This window comes from Panthera tigris, chromosome A2, assembly GCF_018350195.1.
Source record: "Panthera tigris isolate Pti1 chromosome A2, P.tigris_Pti1_mat1.1, whole genome shotgun sequence".
Lineage (NCBI taxonomy): Eukaryota > Metazoa > Chordata > Mammalia > Carnivora > Felidae > Panthera > Panthera tigris.
In genome coordinates this window covers 15475447-15493097 of record NC_056661.1, presented here as the reverse complement: position 1 = coordinate 15493097, position 17651 = coordinate 15475447, and the positions used below count along the sequence as shown (strand labels likewise).

Here is a 17651-nt window from a genome sequence, read left to right as displayed (position 1 = left end):
CCTATGTAAATCTAAGTTAATTAAAATAAAATAACACTTAACATTCAGTTCAAGGACTTGAACGAGAACATTTCAAGTAGCCAGTGGCCACTTGTGACCAGGGCAGCTAGGGAACATTTTTGCTTTATCGCACAAAATTCTCCCCGATCTGCTTCTTCAAACAGCTTCGTCCAGAACAGGTTAACCCTTAATGAACTCCTAATACCAACCAAGTGAAAAGCCAATCAAATTGGTTCAGTGCAAATGAACCGATCAACCTGGATTTCCTAGGCTCGCGCAGCCTCAGGGGGCCGAGGAACCGGGAAGAAGGTGGAAAACAGAAAAGCACACAGGAGAGGGTCCTTGGCTTTGCCACTTTCCCAGAAACCAGAGGTTGGCCGGTCACCTGACCCTGGGGGTTCCTTGGTAGAGGGTGCTGTGGAGAGGGAGAAAGCAGGGGGTTCGCAGTAGGGAGCCCAATGAGGTGCTGGCTCATACTAAGTGTTTAGCGGAAGTCACTGTTGCCAGGATCCCATCAAGACCTTCAGTTTCCTCACCGGAAACCTACATGAGCTAAAAATCTCATCCGCCCCCATCTCTCTCTGCCCAAACCCTCCGGGTCGCCCCTTCTTTCTCAGTCTACCTGCGGTAAAGGGCCAGGTTTTTGTTTTGTTTTTCATTTCCATGTCAGACTTCTTTTCTTGGAAAATACAACAGTGTGGGAAAATGAAACATCAAAGCCAGGCTCCAATCTACTCCGTCAAATTGTTGCAAACGTTTCTAAAGGGTCACAATTTCTGCGCTTCTCACCTTACTGACCACACTGTCGGAGACCACGCTACGAGTAGACCCGCTCCACAACCCAATTCTCTTCTCACTGGCTGCTCCCAAGTCTTTTTTTTTTTTTCTTACAGTTTTACAAACCCATCTCTCTTTTGTTTTCCATTCCTACTACTCCAGACAATGATCATCTGGATCAGAGAACACTGTACAGAGAAAAAATCCTGGAGACCTGCAGAGGGTCTCCTTTGAGTATTCAGCAGGTCTTGGATCAGCACATGCCTGTGAAGAAACTAACCAAGCCCGGGGGAGAAAGTCACCCACAAGGGCCGAAAACAGTGCCTATTCCCACCAGCCAGAGTGGGAAAACTCGTAATCCGTGAGTACTGGGTATTGAGTGAAATGCTCAAGAAGGTTTTGCCCTGGAGCCCTCTGCTCCAGAAACATCGTTGTCTCCAGATAACTTACCTACATCCCTGAAAAGCTCAAGAAGATTCAAAGGAATACAAAAATACCCAGGACTCAACAAGGTGAAATTCACAATGTCTGGCATCCAGTCAAAGATTACCAGGCACACAGAAAGGCAAGACAGACAACCCATAATTAAGAAAACAGTCAATCTACGGAAATCAAGGCAGATCAGACACAGATCTTCGAGTCACTAGAAAAAGAGACATAAGTTATTGCTACCATATTTCATATGTCCAAAAAGTTAAATAGCGACATGGAAAATCTTTAAAAATGCCCAAATTGAGTGGCCAAAGATGAAAACTAAAGTATCGGAGAGGAAAAACACTTTGGATGGGATTAGGACACTGCACACTACAAGGGAAAAGATAAGTGGATCTAAAGGCTTAATAATAATAAAAACTGGCTGCTCAATGGCCAAAATGAAACATTCGTTTGAGAATGAAACATTCTTCCTCAAAACGTAAAAGAATTTTAAGAATAAGAAGAACATAAGGGAGTTGTGAGACAACCTTAATTAAGATTTAATTTACAGGCCAATTTATTAAATTTAACAAAGAGTCGTCAAAAGGGGTAACATAGTCCCTGAAGGAGAGGAGAGGGCAGTGGGAAGGCGCGGCAGAAAAACGTGAAGAAGCAGCGACCAGAAATGTTCCGGATTTGGCAAAGACTATAAACTCACACATCCAAAAAGCTCAACAAACCCCAAGCATGGGAAACATACAAAAGACACCAAGAGACATCATGATCAAATTTCTCAAAATCAATGACAGAAAACTTAAAAGCAGACAGAGAAAGAAGATATGTTACCTATAGAGAAACAGAGATAAAGTGGACATCGGATTTCTGATGAAAACAATGAAACAATATCTTTATTTTATTTTTTTAAAATGTTTATTTACCTTTGAGAGAGAGACAGAGTGTGAGCGGGGGAGGAGCAGAGAGAGAGGGAGACACAGAATCTGAAGCAGGCTCCAGGCTCCGAGCTGTCAGCCCAGAGCCCGATGTGAGGCTCAAACTCATGAACCATGAGATCATGACCTGAGCTGAAGTCGGCCGCTTAACCAACTGAGCACCTAGGTGCCTCATGGAACAATATCTTTAGAAATTAAAAAAAAATTTTTTTTAATGTTTATTTATTTTTGAGAGAGAGACAGACAGAGCATCAGCAGGGGAGGGGCAGAAAGAGAGGGAGACACAGAACTCGAAGCAGGCTCCAGGCTCCGAGCTGCCATCACAGAGCCCGATGGGGGGGCTCGAACTCACGGACCGTGAGATTATGACCTGAGCTTAACCGACTGAGCCACCCAGGCGCCCCTCGAACAATATCTTTAAAGAAGTAGAAGAAAAAATTATCAACCTAGAATTTTCTAGCCCCAGAAAAAATGTTCTTGAAACTCAAAAATGAAATAAAGATGAATTCAGACACACAAAAGCTGAAAGGATTCATTACCAGCAGATCTGCACTATTAAAAAAAAAAAAAAAAAAGTTGAAGGCCTTTAAGCAGAAGGAAAATGGTACCAGATGAAAATCTGGATCTAAACAAGAAATGAAAAAGACCAGAAATAGCAACAACTGCATGGATAAATGAGATTTTTTTCTTATTAGTTAAATCTCTTTCAAAGATAATTGACTAGAGCAATGGAAAAAAAACAATTGAGGGACCAGAAACTAACCCTTACATTTAGGGTCAATTCATTTTGGACACATTTGCCAAGACAATCCAATGGAGAAAGAGTAGTCTTTTCTTTTTCTTTGTTTTTTCATGTTTATTTATTTTGAGAGAGAGCGCGCGAGGGTGGGCACACAAGTGGGGAGGGGCAGAGAGACAGAGGAGAGAGAGAACCCCACGCAGGCTGTGCACTGATCTCATGGGACTGTGAGATCATGACGTAAGCTGAAACCAAGAATCAGATGCTTAACCGACTGAGTCACCCCGATGTCCCAATAGTAGTCTCTTCAACAAACAATGCTGGGAACACTTCATATCCATGTGCAAAAGAATGAAGTGGAACCCCTACCTCAAACCATATAAAAACCAACTCAAAATAGATTAAAGACTTCAACTTAAGAGCTAAGACTATAACATTCAGAAGAAAATATGGGCATGAGTCTTCATGACCTTGGGTTGGGCACTGTTTTCTTATACAAAGCACCAAAAACACAAGAAACAAAAGAAAAAAAAAATAGATAAATTAGACTGCATCAAAATTTAAAACTTTTGTGCTGCAAATAAGAACATCAAGAAAGGGAAATGACAGTGCATAGAAGGAGAGAAAATATTTACAAATCATATACTAGAGACTCATATGCAACACATATAAAATCTATCAAAACTCAAAAATAAAGGGATTAAAAACCCAATGAAAAAATGGGTAAAGGATCTGAACAGACATTTCTCCAAATAAGACATGCAAATCAGTCCATGAAAAGATCAGGGCACCTGGGTGGCTCAGGTGAGCGTCTGACTTGGGCTCAGGTCATGATCTCACGGATTGTGAGCTCGAGCCCCGCACCAGCTCGCTGCTGTCAGCACAGAGCCTGCTTCAGATCCTCTGTCCCCCACTCTCTGCCCCTCCTCTACCTGCACTCTCCCGAAACATAAATGTTTTAAAGAAAGGTACTCAACATCATTAGTCAGGAAAACGCAAACCAAACCGCACTGAGATTCAACTTCACATTAGGATGGTTAAGAATCAAAGGGTCAGATAATCACAAGTGTTGGCAAGGATGTGGGGATGCTGAAATCCTCACACACTGCTGGTAGGAATGGAAAATGCTGCAGCCACTTTGCGAAACAATTCCTCAAAAAATTAAACACAGGAGGACAGCACCTTGGAGAGCGGCATTCACCAAGGTGGGGAGGAAAGGTGAGGGTGACGGGCACCAGGAAGGGCAGGCGTGTTCCGTGGGGCCAGGAGGCTCTGCGGGATGGCGGGTGGAGGAGGCAGCGGCGAGACGGAAGACAGGCAAGGAGTCGGAGCTGGCTTAAGGAATGGGTTCAATGCTAAGCGAAGGAACTGGACTGTGCCATTAAGGCAAGAAGTGGCAGAGGCCTCCGAGCCGGGGAGTGGTCCCCACAAAGCTGTGCTCAAAGGCCGGCTGTGTGGATGGAGATGGCGGGCCAGCGAACAGGACCCAAGACAGTCGGGAGGGATCAGCAGGGATCCACATAAGAACCAGAAGGGTCTTCCCCAAATGGGGCCTCCCGGGACCCTGCTGGCATCGTTCAACCCGACAATGGTGGCTGTGCTGCTCTGCTTGGGCACAGCTGTCCCCACTGCCCTGATCACAGGGAAGCCTGCACCCTCTGCTCCCGCACCGCACCTGCCGGACTCCCAGGCCGGTCAGTGCCCCGGAGGTGCATCCGGTCCTTGAAAACCCGGCCACGGGATCGCCACCCAGCCTTGGTGCCTTCTCGGAACAGAGTCTGGCAGCCACGTGGTGAGGGTTCTCCTCCCCTTTAAACTCAACGGGCAGGAAGGCTGTGCTGATTTTCACTCATCAAAGGCAACAGGATCTTATGCAGCACGCAGAACAATGAGGAAGAAGGCATAGGATGTATATACTTCTAAATGGAAAACGCAGGGCAGCAGAGTGAACACAGGGAGACAGCAACGAGCTCGGGCACAGCTCTGCGGGCACGGCAGACGTGTTTTGGTCTTGTTTCGGTATTTGGCGATAGGTAACTTTCTTCTCCCGTATGTGTTTTCTTTTTCCGTGTGACTATATTACCTTTGCGACGTATAAAGTACGAAACATAATAAGCTTCACTGACCATCTCATATCCATAAGGGAATTAATAAGGTTTAGGAATGAGAGACTTTACCTGCACTGTGCGCTATGGTAGCCACTGGCCACATGTGGCTATTTACATTTAAAACTTCAATTAAAACAAAAAATGACGTAGGGGCGCCTGGGTGGCTCAGTGGGTTAAGTGTCCGACTTGAGCTCAGGTCATGATCTCAGGCTCCAGGAGTTCAAGCCCCGCGCTGGTGAAGCCTGCTTCAGATTCTGTGTCTCCCTCTCTCTCTGCCCCTCCCCGCCCCTTGCACTCGGCCTCTCTCTCTCTCTCTCTCAAAAGTAAATAAACATTAAAAATTTTATCAAGAGAAAACAAAATAAAATACGATGTTCGATTCCTCAGTCACACTGGCCACATTTCAAGTGCTCACAAGTCACGTGTGGCCATTGGCTGCCACAGTGCATGCTTCGAATCTAGAGTTCAGGAAATAGGGAGCTAGAGGCCAAAGGAAGGTAAAGGGGGGGTGGGTGGTGAGGCAAACTTGAGGACCACAGACACATTCCCGGGTGACTGTGGCAGATCCCCCAGGATGTCCATCATGCACATGCACACAGGCCTCGGAAGCAGGATCCGTGCAGGTGCAGTCAGGGGTCCGCATCGTACAGGAGCATAGAAGCCCCATGGGCTCCATGATGGAGGCTGTGGGTGCAAAGAAATCGTCAGTGAGGGGACACAAAGGAGGGAGGAAGTAGGGAGGGAAGGGACGACAATGCAGAAGAAATACGAAAGGGTCCTTATTAGCCAGAGGTCTGCAGAGGCATGGAACCTGGAGGGTATATGCATATGTGTGCACATGCATGTGTAGGTGTGCACACGTGTATGCACACCCATGTGTATATGTACAGACAGAAACAGAGAGATTTATTAAAAGGAATTGGTTCAGGGGTGTCTGGGTGGCTCGGTCGGTTAAGCGTCTGACTTCGGCTCAGGTCATGATCTCGTGGTTCGTGAGCTTGATCCCCACATCGGGCTCTGTGCTGACAGCTCAGAGCCTGGAGCCTGCCTCGGATTCTGTGTCTCCCTCTCTCTCTCTGCCCCTTTCCTGCTCATGCTCTGTTTTGGTCTCTCTCTCTCTCTCAAATATAAATAAACGTTTAAAACAATTAAAAAAAAAAAAAAAGGAACTGGGTCACATGATTATGGAGGCTGACAAGGGCACCAAGATCAGCAGTAGGCAAGCCACAGGCCCTGGAAGAGCTGATGGTGTCATTCCCGTCCGAAAGCAGGGAGAATGGATGTCCCTGCTCAAGGCAGTCAGGCACGAAGAAATCCCTTACTTGTGGGAAGGTCAGCTTTTCTGGTTCCGTGCGGGCCTTCAACTGATTGGGCAAGGACCACCCGTGTCAGGGGGGAAAAAAAAAATCTGCTTCACTCGCTCGGCCTACCAATTGTTACTCTCCTCCAGAAACATCCTCACAGACACATTCAGAATAATGTGTGACCAAACGCCCGGGCACCTGTGGCCCATTCCAGCCGACACACTGAATGCACCACCACGGGGCCAGGGTTGGGGACAGAAATTGAAGAGACTATTTGAGAGACAGAACATTTAAGAAAGCAAAGAACAGACACTCTTGGCAAGAGAGCCAAAGAGACCCAAGTAGCGTCTATGGTGCCAGAGTAAAGTTCAGACCTCCAAAAAAGACCTTATTCCCCAAACCCAGAATTCTGGCTCAGAGATGAGGCACCGGGTACAATGTCTTCATGCTAATTGGGGCGCGGTGCCCCCCCCCACGTACCAGAACACCCACCCAAACCGTGTGTGTGTGCTGTCACGCACCCGGAACGTACGTGTTGCAAGTAGGCGTGGGTTACGCAGGAGTCACCCCCTACAGTACAGGGCTCCAATACCCCAGACCCTGCTAATTAATGTCACAGGCATGAAGAATCTGATGTTTCCCACTGTCAGGGACCTCACGGCCTCTGGACCCACAAAGTCTGATCTGGGAAACCAAGTCTGGCCCCGAGTCAGGGGCCTTGGCACAACCGGCTTTGCTAGAGACCAACACGAGAGACCCTTGTAACAACGCACCAAGTCGATGTTGCCCCTCTGCCCTCTGCCGACCCACACAGCCCTTTGCCCGGCTCGTCTATTTTGGTTGCTTCCTGATTTCTTCCTCGCCCACTGGCTTCCTTGAGCCCGTGCCTACTCTTCCTTTCTCACATTCTTGATCCCCGGCGTTTTCCTTGGATCCAGCTGACTCATGCGGCTTACTCACAACTGCTGAATGTGGCGAGAAACACTGGCGTGAGTCAACGGCTCAGAAATTCAGGCATCAAAGCCTTTAATCCAGGTCTCTCGTATCTCCCCTCTTCCAAGCCTCAGGCTGTTCTCCTGCATTCACAACCAGAGAATCTCTGAAAACCCAGCTTCTGCCACCGCACAGCCCCAACACAAGAGTGCAGTGCGCGGCCAGCGTCCTGTCTCTGACACGCGTTCTCTCCGAGCAAGGGTAATCTGACACTAACGCGGTGGCGGGAGCAAAGGCTGTGGGTCCACACGGTCCTGGGCTCGGGCGCGGAGCACGCTACTTAACAGCGAGGTCACCAGCCACAAGCAAACTGCACTCCCAAGCCCCTGTCTGCCTGCCTGTAAATGGAGGCCGACAATAATGCTGAACTCACTGGACTGTTCCAGATTTAGCAAGCTCCCGTGGGTGGAAGGCTTGGTGTGGGGGCAGGTCAACAGCAAGCTGGGCAGCTCATCTACAAGCTACTTATAAATATTGTGATTACTGGTTTAAGGAAGCAGTCCAGCTGTGAATTAAAGCAAGACCTCCCTCCTGCTGGCTCCTCTATTTCAGAATCTGTGAGCGTTTTCAAACGCGGGGTGGATGAGGTTGGATACAAAGTCAACAAAAAAAGGAAACATGGGGCGCCTGGGTGGCTCAGTCGGTTGAGCGTCCGACTTTGGCTCAGGTCATGATCTCACAGCGTGAGTTCGAGCCCCACGTCGGGCTCTGTGCTATCAGCACAGAGCCTGTTTTGGATCCTCTGTCTTCCTCTCTGTCTGCTCTCTGTCTGCCCTCTGCCACTCGGGCTCTCTCTCTCTCCCAAAAATAAATATGAACACATCAAAAAAACAAAGTACCCATGATCTCAGAGGCAGCATTTAAACTTCCTAAGAAAACAAAATAGCTGACGAGCACCCTCCCAATTCTAGAACCTACTGGATGATGGACCACCAATCACCAACCACTGACTTACTCAAGAACCCCCGTTCCACGACGCTGGCCTTAATTCTGGCTGTTTTCCTTACCTGCAGTAATGACGAGGTACTTTTTTTAGATTTCTAGATACAGATTTTTCGTAACTCAGACTCCCATGACTGGGTCTAAAGGGGTAAGAGTTCACTATGAAATTCACTCGCAATCTTTAACCTCCACCAGTGTTTGGTTTTTGGAAGGTGAGACGGGCAACGGCATATGGTCCTCACTTTACGGTGTGCTTTCCCCGAGGCGTGACGGGCAGGTCACTGTGCACGCCCCCCCCCCCCCCAGGGTAGGAGAACTAGGTATGGCACTGAAAGCCACCTGTTCTGGCCGTGACTTGCACATCCCAACACTGTCCCCTGAGTGGACGCCGTTGATTCGCAGTGGTCCTTCTCTGAGACCAGGCCTATGTGGGCAACAGTTTCCGTCCACCTGGACCTGCCCCCCATCCCACGCCCAGGCCCGGGCCCTTGTGTTCTCTGGGCCTCAGGGAGGGAGAGAACACGCATGGAATCTCCTATCTGATCGCTCATTCCCAGCTGGTACAGAGGAAACATCAGAGCAGCCGTGAACACGCACATGGCCAACAGGCTTCACCTGGACTCCAGGATGGGGGCTGTCTAGTCTTGGAACAACAAAAGCTGACGTTTTAGATCTAAAACTGCCTGCAGCAAGGACACAGAGCCTTGCCTTCCTTCTCCCTCACCGTCTGTTCTGGAAGGTGCCAGAGCCCCACTCTGGAGAGCCCCTCTTGACCCACACGTCCAGACCCACACCTTTCCTTCCGCCTCATTCTACCTCTCTCAGCCACAGCCGGGCGCCAGCTTCTCCTCGGGCCACTCGACACCCGGCGTCAGACACGGAGTGGCCGCTGGCCAAGGCCAGGCCTGCCCCCTGCGCTGACCCTCCTCCTGCTCCACGCTGTGCCAATGGCTTTCTCGGGGCATCCAGCTGAGGGCACAGCCACTGGAGAGCAGGACCCGAGGCGGGGAGAAGGGAGACGCCCCACATCTCCATGGCAACCACACACACTGGCCCCCCCTGCCCCCGGAGGAGCAGTTGAGAAAGGAGGGACTTGAGCAGACCACACAAAGGTCCACACGCCACACCCTGAATGCTTGCTTCCGGGCAGGACACCAAGGAAACAATTCAGCAGAGGAAAAAGGGGGTGCAGGCAGGGGGCGGGCTCTGCGGAACAACCGGCAAACCCCACACGAGCTGAGCGCCATAGACCTACGGCACAACGCAGCCGATTGCTCTGCGACTGTTAAAATCATCATGATCCACACTGCAGAGACGCGGATGGGTCCACGGCACGTTCGATCACAAAGGACAGAACATGACTTATATGCTATGATCACAGCTCTACAAGCCGGGTATACCTCTGGGCAAAACCTGGAAGGGAAAACATACGAGTAAAGACACCTGTGCTAGAATCACACACCCAGGTCTCTGCTCTTGAAATTCTCTGGGGGGGGGGGGGGGGACGCGAGTGCCTGGGTGGCTCAGTCGGTTAAGCGTCCGACTCAGTTTCAGATCATGATCTCACGGTTTCGTGAGTTCAAGCCCCGCATCGGGCTCTGTGCTGACAGTAGGGAGCCTGCTTGGAATTCTCCCTCTCTCGCTCGCTCTCTCGCTCTCGCTCTCTGCCCCTCCCCCACTCACAATGTCTGTCTCTCTCAAAATTAAAAAAAAAAAAAGAGTCGGATGCTTACCCAAATGAGCCACCCAGGCGCCCCAAGCTAGATCATCTTCATAATGAAATGGGAAGACAGAAAACACACACCTGTATACTCACTAACATATACACTAACCGACCAGAGAAAGTGGGATATGCAAAGCTAATTAGATCCAGGAGCCCTGGATTCCCGTGCCAGCTCTGTTGGTAGGTCTTTCATCTTGAGAAATTCTCTTCCCTTCTCTGGGCCCCCATGTTCTCTTCTACCAGCGACGGGGGGGACCGGGCCCGGCCCCGGCCGAGCCATCTGCGCGGGGCCGGTGTTCCCAGAGATGCACCTGAGGACTGGCAGGGCCAGGACACGGAGCACCCAGGTGCCTCCTGCTGTTGAAAATAGTCACAGGGCAGCAATAAGTCAACTGCACAAGGGCAAATCACCTCTAGTGCCCAAGAGACGCCGCTCAGACGCGTGCCTGGGTCTCCAACCGCTCCCGGCGCGCGCGGGGGAAGCTGTGTTCACACACCACAGGAGCGTGCAGGCCCTTGGCCAACAGGAATGTGTGGCACTCGCTTTCTGAAGGAGTCCTGTCCTCACCTCTTCAGCGACTCTGTTCCAGGGCCTGGCCTGCCGGCTCCAAAGTCACAGAGAGTGACCTCACAGTCTACAGGACAGCATCAGTCAGAAAGCAGGGCATGCCAAGTTCAAGTTCAAGGGGGGGTGGGGGGGAGGACGGTTTCTTCCTGCTAGGGGAACGGGGAAGACTTCCTGGAAGAGGCAGCCTTTGAGCTGGCTGCTCTAACGGCTGGACAGAACTTACATGGATGAAGTGAGTGGGGAGAGCAGACCTAGGGGGCAGTGTGATCAGGGAGAAGGAAGTAGAAAAGAGAGTTCAGTTTGTGATAAATTACGGGAAGCATTAAGCCAGAGAGCAGACCACAAGGGCCTTAGAGGCCACACCAAGAAAATCCCCAACCAGCTGTGTTTGCCTGAAGTGTTTGCACCTGCCATCATTTGACGATAAATTCAACCCGTCATGGAACCGACAGGTGGTCAGGCAGCCACGAGTGGCACCCACTGACTTTTCGGTGCCCACCCCTGACCCCCGAGAACCTTTCTTTGTTCAAATGGCAATTGCTTGAGATGAAAGACAGCTTCCACTTAATATTTTCTTTTTTCCCCGGAAAACAGCAAATATTGAGAACCAGTTGTAGGAGCCAAAAGGCAAAGATAATTTTTTTTTATGTTTATTTATTTTTGAGAGAGAGAGAGAGTGAGTGCACAAGCAGGGGACTGGCAAAGAGAGAGAGGGGGGCACAGAATCCGAAGCAGGCTCCAGGCTCCGAGCTGTCAGCACAGAGCCCGACGCGGGGCTCGAACCCACGAACCGCGAGATCATGACCCGAGCCGAAGTCGGATGCTCAACCGACTGAGTCACTCAGGCGCCCCAAAGATAATTTTTTTGGCAAGAGGCAGGATCCCAACTCTTGTACAGATAAGACCCAAACACATGGCCAAGGATTTAATTTAACTGATCAGTTAACGCGGGCAGCAGGAAGACGTTACATCTGGGATAGCGCAGAGAACGCCGGCTACGTGGCCATCAGACTTGCTGAAATACACTTGCTTCAGCAGAAGGGAAACCAACCTCCACAGGGTGACCGGCAATTGCATCCTCCCCCAGACACAGTCTGCATCGTTAGGGACAAGAATCGTGGTCGCCAACCAGGATTCTACAACTTACACGGTGTGGTGTGGCTCAAAGAAGCCAGGGGCCCAGGGAAACCGATCCCCGGACGACGCCCACACTTCCACTGCGGATGCTCAGCAGAATTCCGACTCACCTCCAAGGCTTTCACGTTTTCCCCGCAAAGGGGAATACTCATCAATGCACGAACCGTGGCCTCTCCGGCACGCGTCTTATGGGAAATCGCAGTGAGGACGCACGTATGAGGTTTCGAACCCGGGCGTATGCCTAGCCATCATCACCGCTTGGCAGGCTGGGAGCCGGGTCCGTACCCAGCTGGCTGACTTTAGACTGGGAAGCAGGAGGCTCTCAGGGTGCCGCAAACCAGCCAAGAGCAAATCTCTCCCCCTCCTTTCTCCGCTGGCACTAATCCAGACACTCAGGCCTGACCACACCCTGGAGTCGCCTGAGGAGACAGGAAGAGCACTCTTGCCCATTCTAGAAACTCCACCCCCAGCGCTCCTGATTTTGCCGGTCCGCACGGGACTGGTGCATCACTGGCTTTTAAAATCCCCTGGGGAGGGGCGCCTGGGTGCCTCAGTCGGTGAAGTGTCGGATTCTTGATCTCGGCTCAGGACATGGTCTCACAGTTCATGGGTTCGGGCCCCACGTCAGGCTCTGGGCTGACAGCTCAGAGCCTGGAGCCTGTTTTGGATTCTGTGTCTCCCCCTCTCTCTGCCCCTCCCTGGCTCATTCTCTTTCTCTCTTTCTCTCAAAAACAAATAAACATTAAAAAAAAATTTTTTAAGCCCCTAGGGGAGGGGCACCTGGGTGGCTCAGTCCAACTCTTGATCTTAGTTCAGGTCATGATCTCACGGTTCATGAGTTTGAGCCCCCCATCAGGCTCTGGGCTGGCATCATGGAGCCTTTTTGGGATTCTCTCTCCTTTCTCCCTGCCCCTCCCCTGTGTGCTCGCTCTCTCTCTTTCTCTCTCTCTCAAAAATAAATAAACTTTAAAAAAAAGAAAAAGAAAGAAAATCTCCTAGGGGATTCTAGTGAAGAGTCAGGATTGAGAACCACTGGGCCAGATAACAAGACCCCTTTGTCCCAGACGCTCCGGCTTTATCGTACTGTTTCCTTGTCATTGATAGCCGCTAGCCTCAGCACAGGACCAGAGAACATCAGCGGGGTGTTTTCTAAAAAAATCCTCCTCAAAATTAACCTTCGGTAGAGACCATAAAACAAGCACAACTCCTGACCTGGTCAGACTTGGCAAACATCGCAAATGCGCTAGAATCTTCCACTGCGCTTGCCATCAACCCAATGAGCAGTCCGCGGGGCTGAGCACAGGCCTGGTCTCCTCATTTGCGTGTATGGAGTGGAGAGGCCTTTAGGCGTGTGCGCTCACAGGCACTGACGCCTTGGTGCACACATGGGCATTCATGCACACGCTCACACTTCACACCCACAGAGGAGACTCCAAATCAAAGAGTGGGGTCCCAGAATTATAAGAAGGCCCCGCCTCCCACTGGAGTAACTGACGGACTTTCGATGGGCTGGTCCCACGGTGGGGGAGGTGACGGACAACGGGGCAGATGATGGCGGATCCCAACGCTTTCCCCCCCAACCCTTCTGAGACCTCTGACAGGCGTTACAAACCTGACGTTATCACAGATTGCTTGGAACCCACTCATCGCTTCACCAAGGCCGGCCCCGGGCAATCGTTGGCACGTCTCCTCCCTCCGATGGGCCCTGTGCTGGGGGCTCCCGAGGCCCCCGACCTGCCTTTCTGTGGCACTGTGGAAGGCCTGGGTCAAGTGTCTCGAGGAAGGATGCTCTCCCCTGTCCTCCCTTTCTTGGTCCCCATGGTCCCTGTCCCCCCACGTGCCCCACACTTACTGCAGGCCGCACAGGTGAAGCACGCATCGTGGTAGAGGTTCCCCATGGCCTGGCAGGCCTGGCCGGCCCCGAACACCCCTTTGCTGCATTTCACACAGGCTCCTGCAAAGTAAGAACACGCCAGTGAGTCAGGGCGAGAGACAGAGTAAACCGAGTCATAGAAAAGCCAATGAACAAAGCGAGATGCCTGTCCCTCCCCATGACTGGACCATCACCAAATCCAGTGGATTACTCCCTTGAGATCGCGCTCTCTCTCTCTCTCTCTCTCTCCATCAGCTTTTCAACTCCAGGAGCTGGCCTTCAGAACCCCACTCCCGAGCCCCATGCCGACCTCCATAATGGCATGCTGATATTCAGAAAAATCTCTGCTTTGCCGATCTACACCCCAGCCCAAAGCTTTCAAAGGCCCCCACTGTTTATCAGATGCATCCGAAAAAACCGCACCATGATCATAACCTGCCAAGCATGCGGGTCGGACGATTTCAACAAAATCCTTTCCTTCAATTCTCAATGGGAACCAACTAGGGTTGACGATCCTCACTTTTTTTTTTTAAGTATATTCATGTATTTTGAGAAAGAGACAGAGAATCCCAAGCAGGCTCTGCTGGCACAGAGCCCGGCGCAGGGCTCGAACTTACGAACTGTGAGATCGTGACCTGAGCTGAAATCATGAGTCAGACACTACTGAGCCACCCAGGTGCCCTGATGAGCCTCACTTTTTGCAGAAGTATCAGGCCACCAGCCCCACATCTAGCAGGCCGCAAGGCCATGGCCCTTCCCTGCCCCTCACCTCCAAACAAGCTCCCTCTAGGGTCCCAGCTCTCAGCCTTTGCTCACAGGCTCCCCTGCCAGGCACCCTACACCCACCCTTTGTCCCTTCAAGTCCCCAGGCCTCCCTCCCTCTCCCCTCTCCGGCTCTGACGGCAACGTGATGAAACAGAAATTAGTCTCTAACCTTCAGCCTCCCCGCCCACTCGCTTCCCACGAGGCATGAGTTAACCTGGAAACTTCTGGGAGCATCACTTCTCAATTAGGAACACCTGCGTGTTCCCAGGAGTGGCCGACGGCCGTAAAGGCCACTCTGCAAACCACCAAGGTCACTGGAGTTGGTCCTGCCTCAGCTACAAAGCTGTCTATCGAGCCCGCTCCCAAACTAGAACCCCACAATCCATGCACTATGTGACTAGGGCAGATCATTTGAACTCCCCGCTGTCTGGGGTTTCACCCGTAGGGCGGGATGATGGCAGCCCCTGGAAGGTTTACGGGGAGAGGACACGCCAAGAGTACCTGGTACAGCGCCCTCCACTTGGCAGACGTTCAGTGGCCAGGCACACACGTAACAAGGATGCAGTAACGCTACTGTGTTCAGCAAAAAGTTGCTTCCACGTCAAACGGGCTCTTTAAGAAGTGCCAGTCGTCCCAGGATCGTACTCTGTGAGTAAGCGGGAAGTCTCTCTGTCTAGACCAACCCAGAATCTCTGCGGCTGTAGCCCAGGCTCTGGGCCAGTCCACATAAAGGAGTCGCTGGGGCTTCCTTTTCTAAGAACTCCTTCATTGCAGTCAAATGAAAACCATCACAGTTATGTAAATGATGCATGAAATTAAAACAAAAATTCAGGGAGTAAATATGCCAAAATACAAAGAGGGGTTGCTTGGGGCGCCTGGGCGGCTCAGTCGGTTGAGCGTCCGACTTCGCCTCTGGTCATGATCTTACAGTTTGTGAGTTCGAGCCCGTGTCGGGCTCTGTGCTGACAGCTCGGAGCCTGGAGCCTGCTTCCGACTCTGTCTTCCTCTCTCTCTGCCCCTCCCCCACTTGCACTCGTTCTCTCTCTCTTTCTCTCAAGAATAAACACTAAAAAAAGTTTTTTAAAAAAAGAGTGGTTTCTTATAAAATTATCGTTGGTTTTACTTCTTGCATCTTAATTAAAAACAGATCTGGGGTGCCTGGGTGGCTCAGTCAGTTAAGCATCTGACTTGGGCTCAGGTCATGATCTCACGGCTCGTGAGTTCGAGCCCCTCGTCAGGCTCTGTGCTGACAGCTCAGAGCCTGGAGCCTGCTTCGGATTCTGTGTCTCCCTCTCTCTCTGCCCCTCCCCCACTTGCACTCTGTCTCTCTCTCTCTCTCTCTCTCTCTCTCTCTCTGTCTCAAATATAAACATTAAAAAAAGTCTTACAAGAGCAAGTGCTCTCTCTAGACTAGAAAAGGTCTAGTGTCAAAGCCGTCTGCATATGTTTAAATATATGGTATAACCTTAAAATTTTGAACACATACACACGCGGAGCTCCCCCAGAGTCCAGCTGGCAACCAGCCTGTGTTCTCGGTCGGCGGGGGCTCAAGCACCCTTTCCTAATGCTGGTGTCGGGCAGTTCTCAGGCTGTAAATGCCCAGCCTTCCACCTACAGGATGGAAAGCCCTGTGTTTCAGAGCCCTATCGATTCAAGTTGACGAACTGTGTCAAGCTCAAAGCTAACACGTGGTTTGTGAAAGCACGCACACCAGGTTCACAGAGGGCTCACCAGGCCCAGGGCCCTCAACTCACTTCACCAACACTGCCTTCAAGAAGCAGGCGAGGCCGTTTGTAGGAACAGCCAGGAAAAGCAGCTGTTGGCGGGAATTTGTTCATGGAAAGGTCTGGAGAACACAAGTAGTAGTTACCTACGGTTCTTCTGTTCCACCATTTTATTATGAAATTTTCAATGACGCAGAAAAGCTGAAAGAATCGTGGGGGAAACACCCATACGCCCACCACCCCAATTCTCCGGGTGTGATCATTCTGCCGTCAGTCAGCCCAACAACCCTTCTTATCTTTGATGCATTTCGAAGTAAGGTGCAGAGAGCAGTCTGCCTCAGCCCCAAACACGTCAGCCTGCAAACCATTAAGAAGAGTTCATTATTTGCTGACAGTTGTTTTTGTGTTTTTTTTTTTTTTCAAAAGAAAATTCACAAACGGCGAAATGCACAAACGGCAAGTCTACCGTCCAATGAGTTTTGACAAATGACCTACATCAGGCAAGCCCCGGCCAAGATACAGAATATTTCCAACACCCTCGCAAACTCCCCAGTGCCCTTCCCGTCCATCTTCAGCAAATGTGATCCTGAAGAAGAAACGCTCTCTAAAAAAAAAACCCATCAGATATCAGGCCACGGGATGGTATGAACTATACTACTCGGTGATCCGGCGATCCACTTCCAGACAAGTGTCCCAAGCCCGCTGATCGACCTGACCGGAGCTCGCTACGACAAGCAACAAAGGCTGGTGGGTCAGGCAGCCACGAAAGCACAGTCAAAGCAGACCATCCACGGACCGGATGGAAGGGTCAAAGCCCCGGGACTATAACTCTGTTCACAAACACGGAACAAAACCACGGCCGAGGCAGCATCACTTCTTCCCCGTTAACCACGGTGACCTCGTGGCTTAAGCCACCGTAGCGATGCAGAGAGCGGAGGAGGGTGAGACGCAGAGGTGTGGGCAGCCCTTCTACCTGTGCACGGGGCGGACACGGGAAGAGGCCAGCCTCCCATCGAGGACGTGCGCTCATCTTGTTTGGATCTGGGGAATGGGATCAGATGCCCTCTCCACCCCCGCTCGTAAAGCCAATGGCAGGAGGACAGCGTCATCGAGTGGACAAGAACAGGTGCACGGGCCACCCGGGGGTTTCCTGCTACTTTATCACGGCGGCTCAGGTCTTTCTCGCTCCCCGTAGCCGGCACAGCAACGCTCTCCTCTGGTTTCCTCTTCGCCCGAGGTCTCTGACCTACTGACTTCTGCTTCCCGGGAACTTTCTCTTACTCCAGCAGCCCACGTCCTCCGGGCTGCTGACCTCCTTTCCCGCCACTCGGATCATCCAGCACCGACACAAAGCAAGGAAGGAAGGCGTTGATGCTCTAAGCCATCGGTCACAGAGCGAGGAAGAGCCCGTAAGAAGCCACGTAGGTGGGCAAGCATTTCATCCTTGTGCCTTGTGGTAAATGCACAGAAAAGTACTTCACGGGGGCGCCTGGGTGGCTCAGCCGGGTGAGCACCGACCTCGGCTCAGCTCATGATCTCCCGGTTGGTGAGTTGGAGCCCCACATCGGGCTCACTGCTGTCAGCACAGAGCCTGCTTTGGATCCTCTGCCCCCTCCCTCTGTTCCTCTCCCTGC

At 51.2% G+C, this 17651-nt stretch overlaps 1 protein-coding gene across 2 annotated transcripts in view; it reads right to left on the bottom strand.

Moving 5' to 3' along the window:
• LIMD1 (LIM domain containing 1) overlaps positions 1-17651 on the bottom strand; it is a 64900-nt gene that overhangs the window by 19545 nt on the left and 27704 nt on the right. For both annotated transcript variants that reach the window (XM_042978753.1, XM_042978752.1), the window contains exon 2: positions 13508-13609. In XM_042978753.1, coding sequence (XP_042834687.1) covers positions 13508-13609 — 102 coding nt within the window. The remainder of the gene's footprint in view (positions 1-13507; positions 13610-17651) is intronic.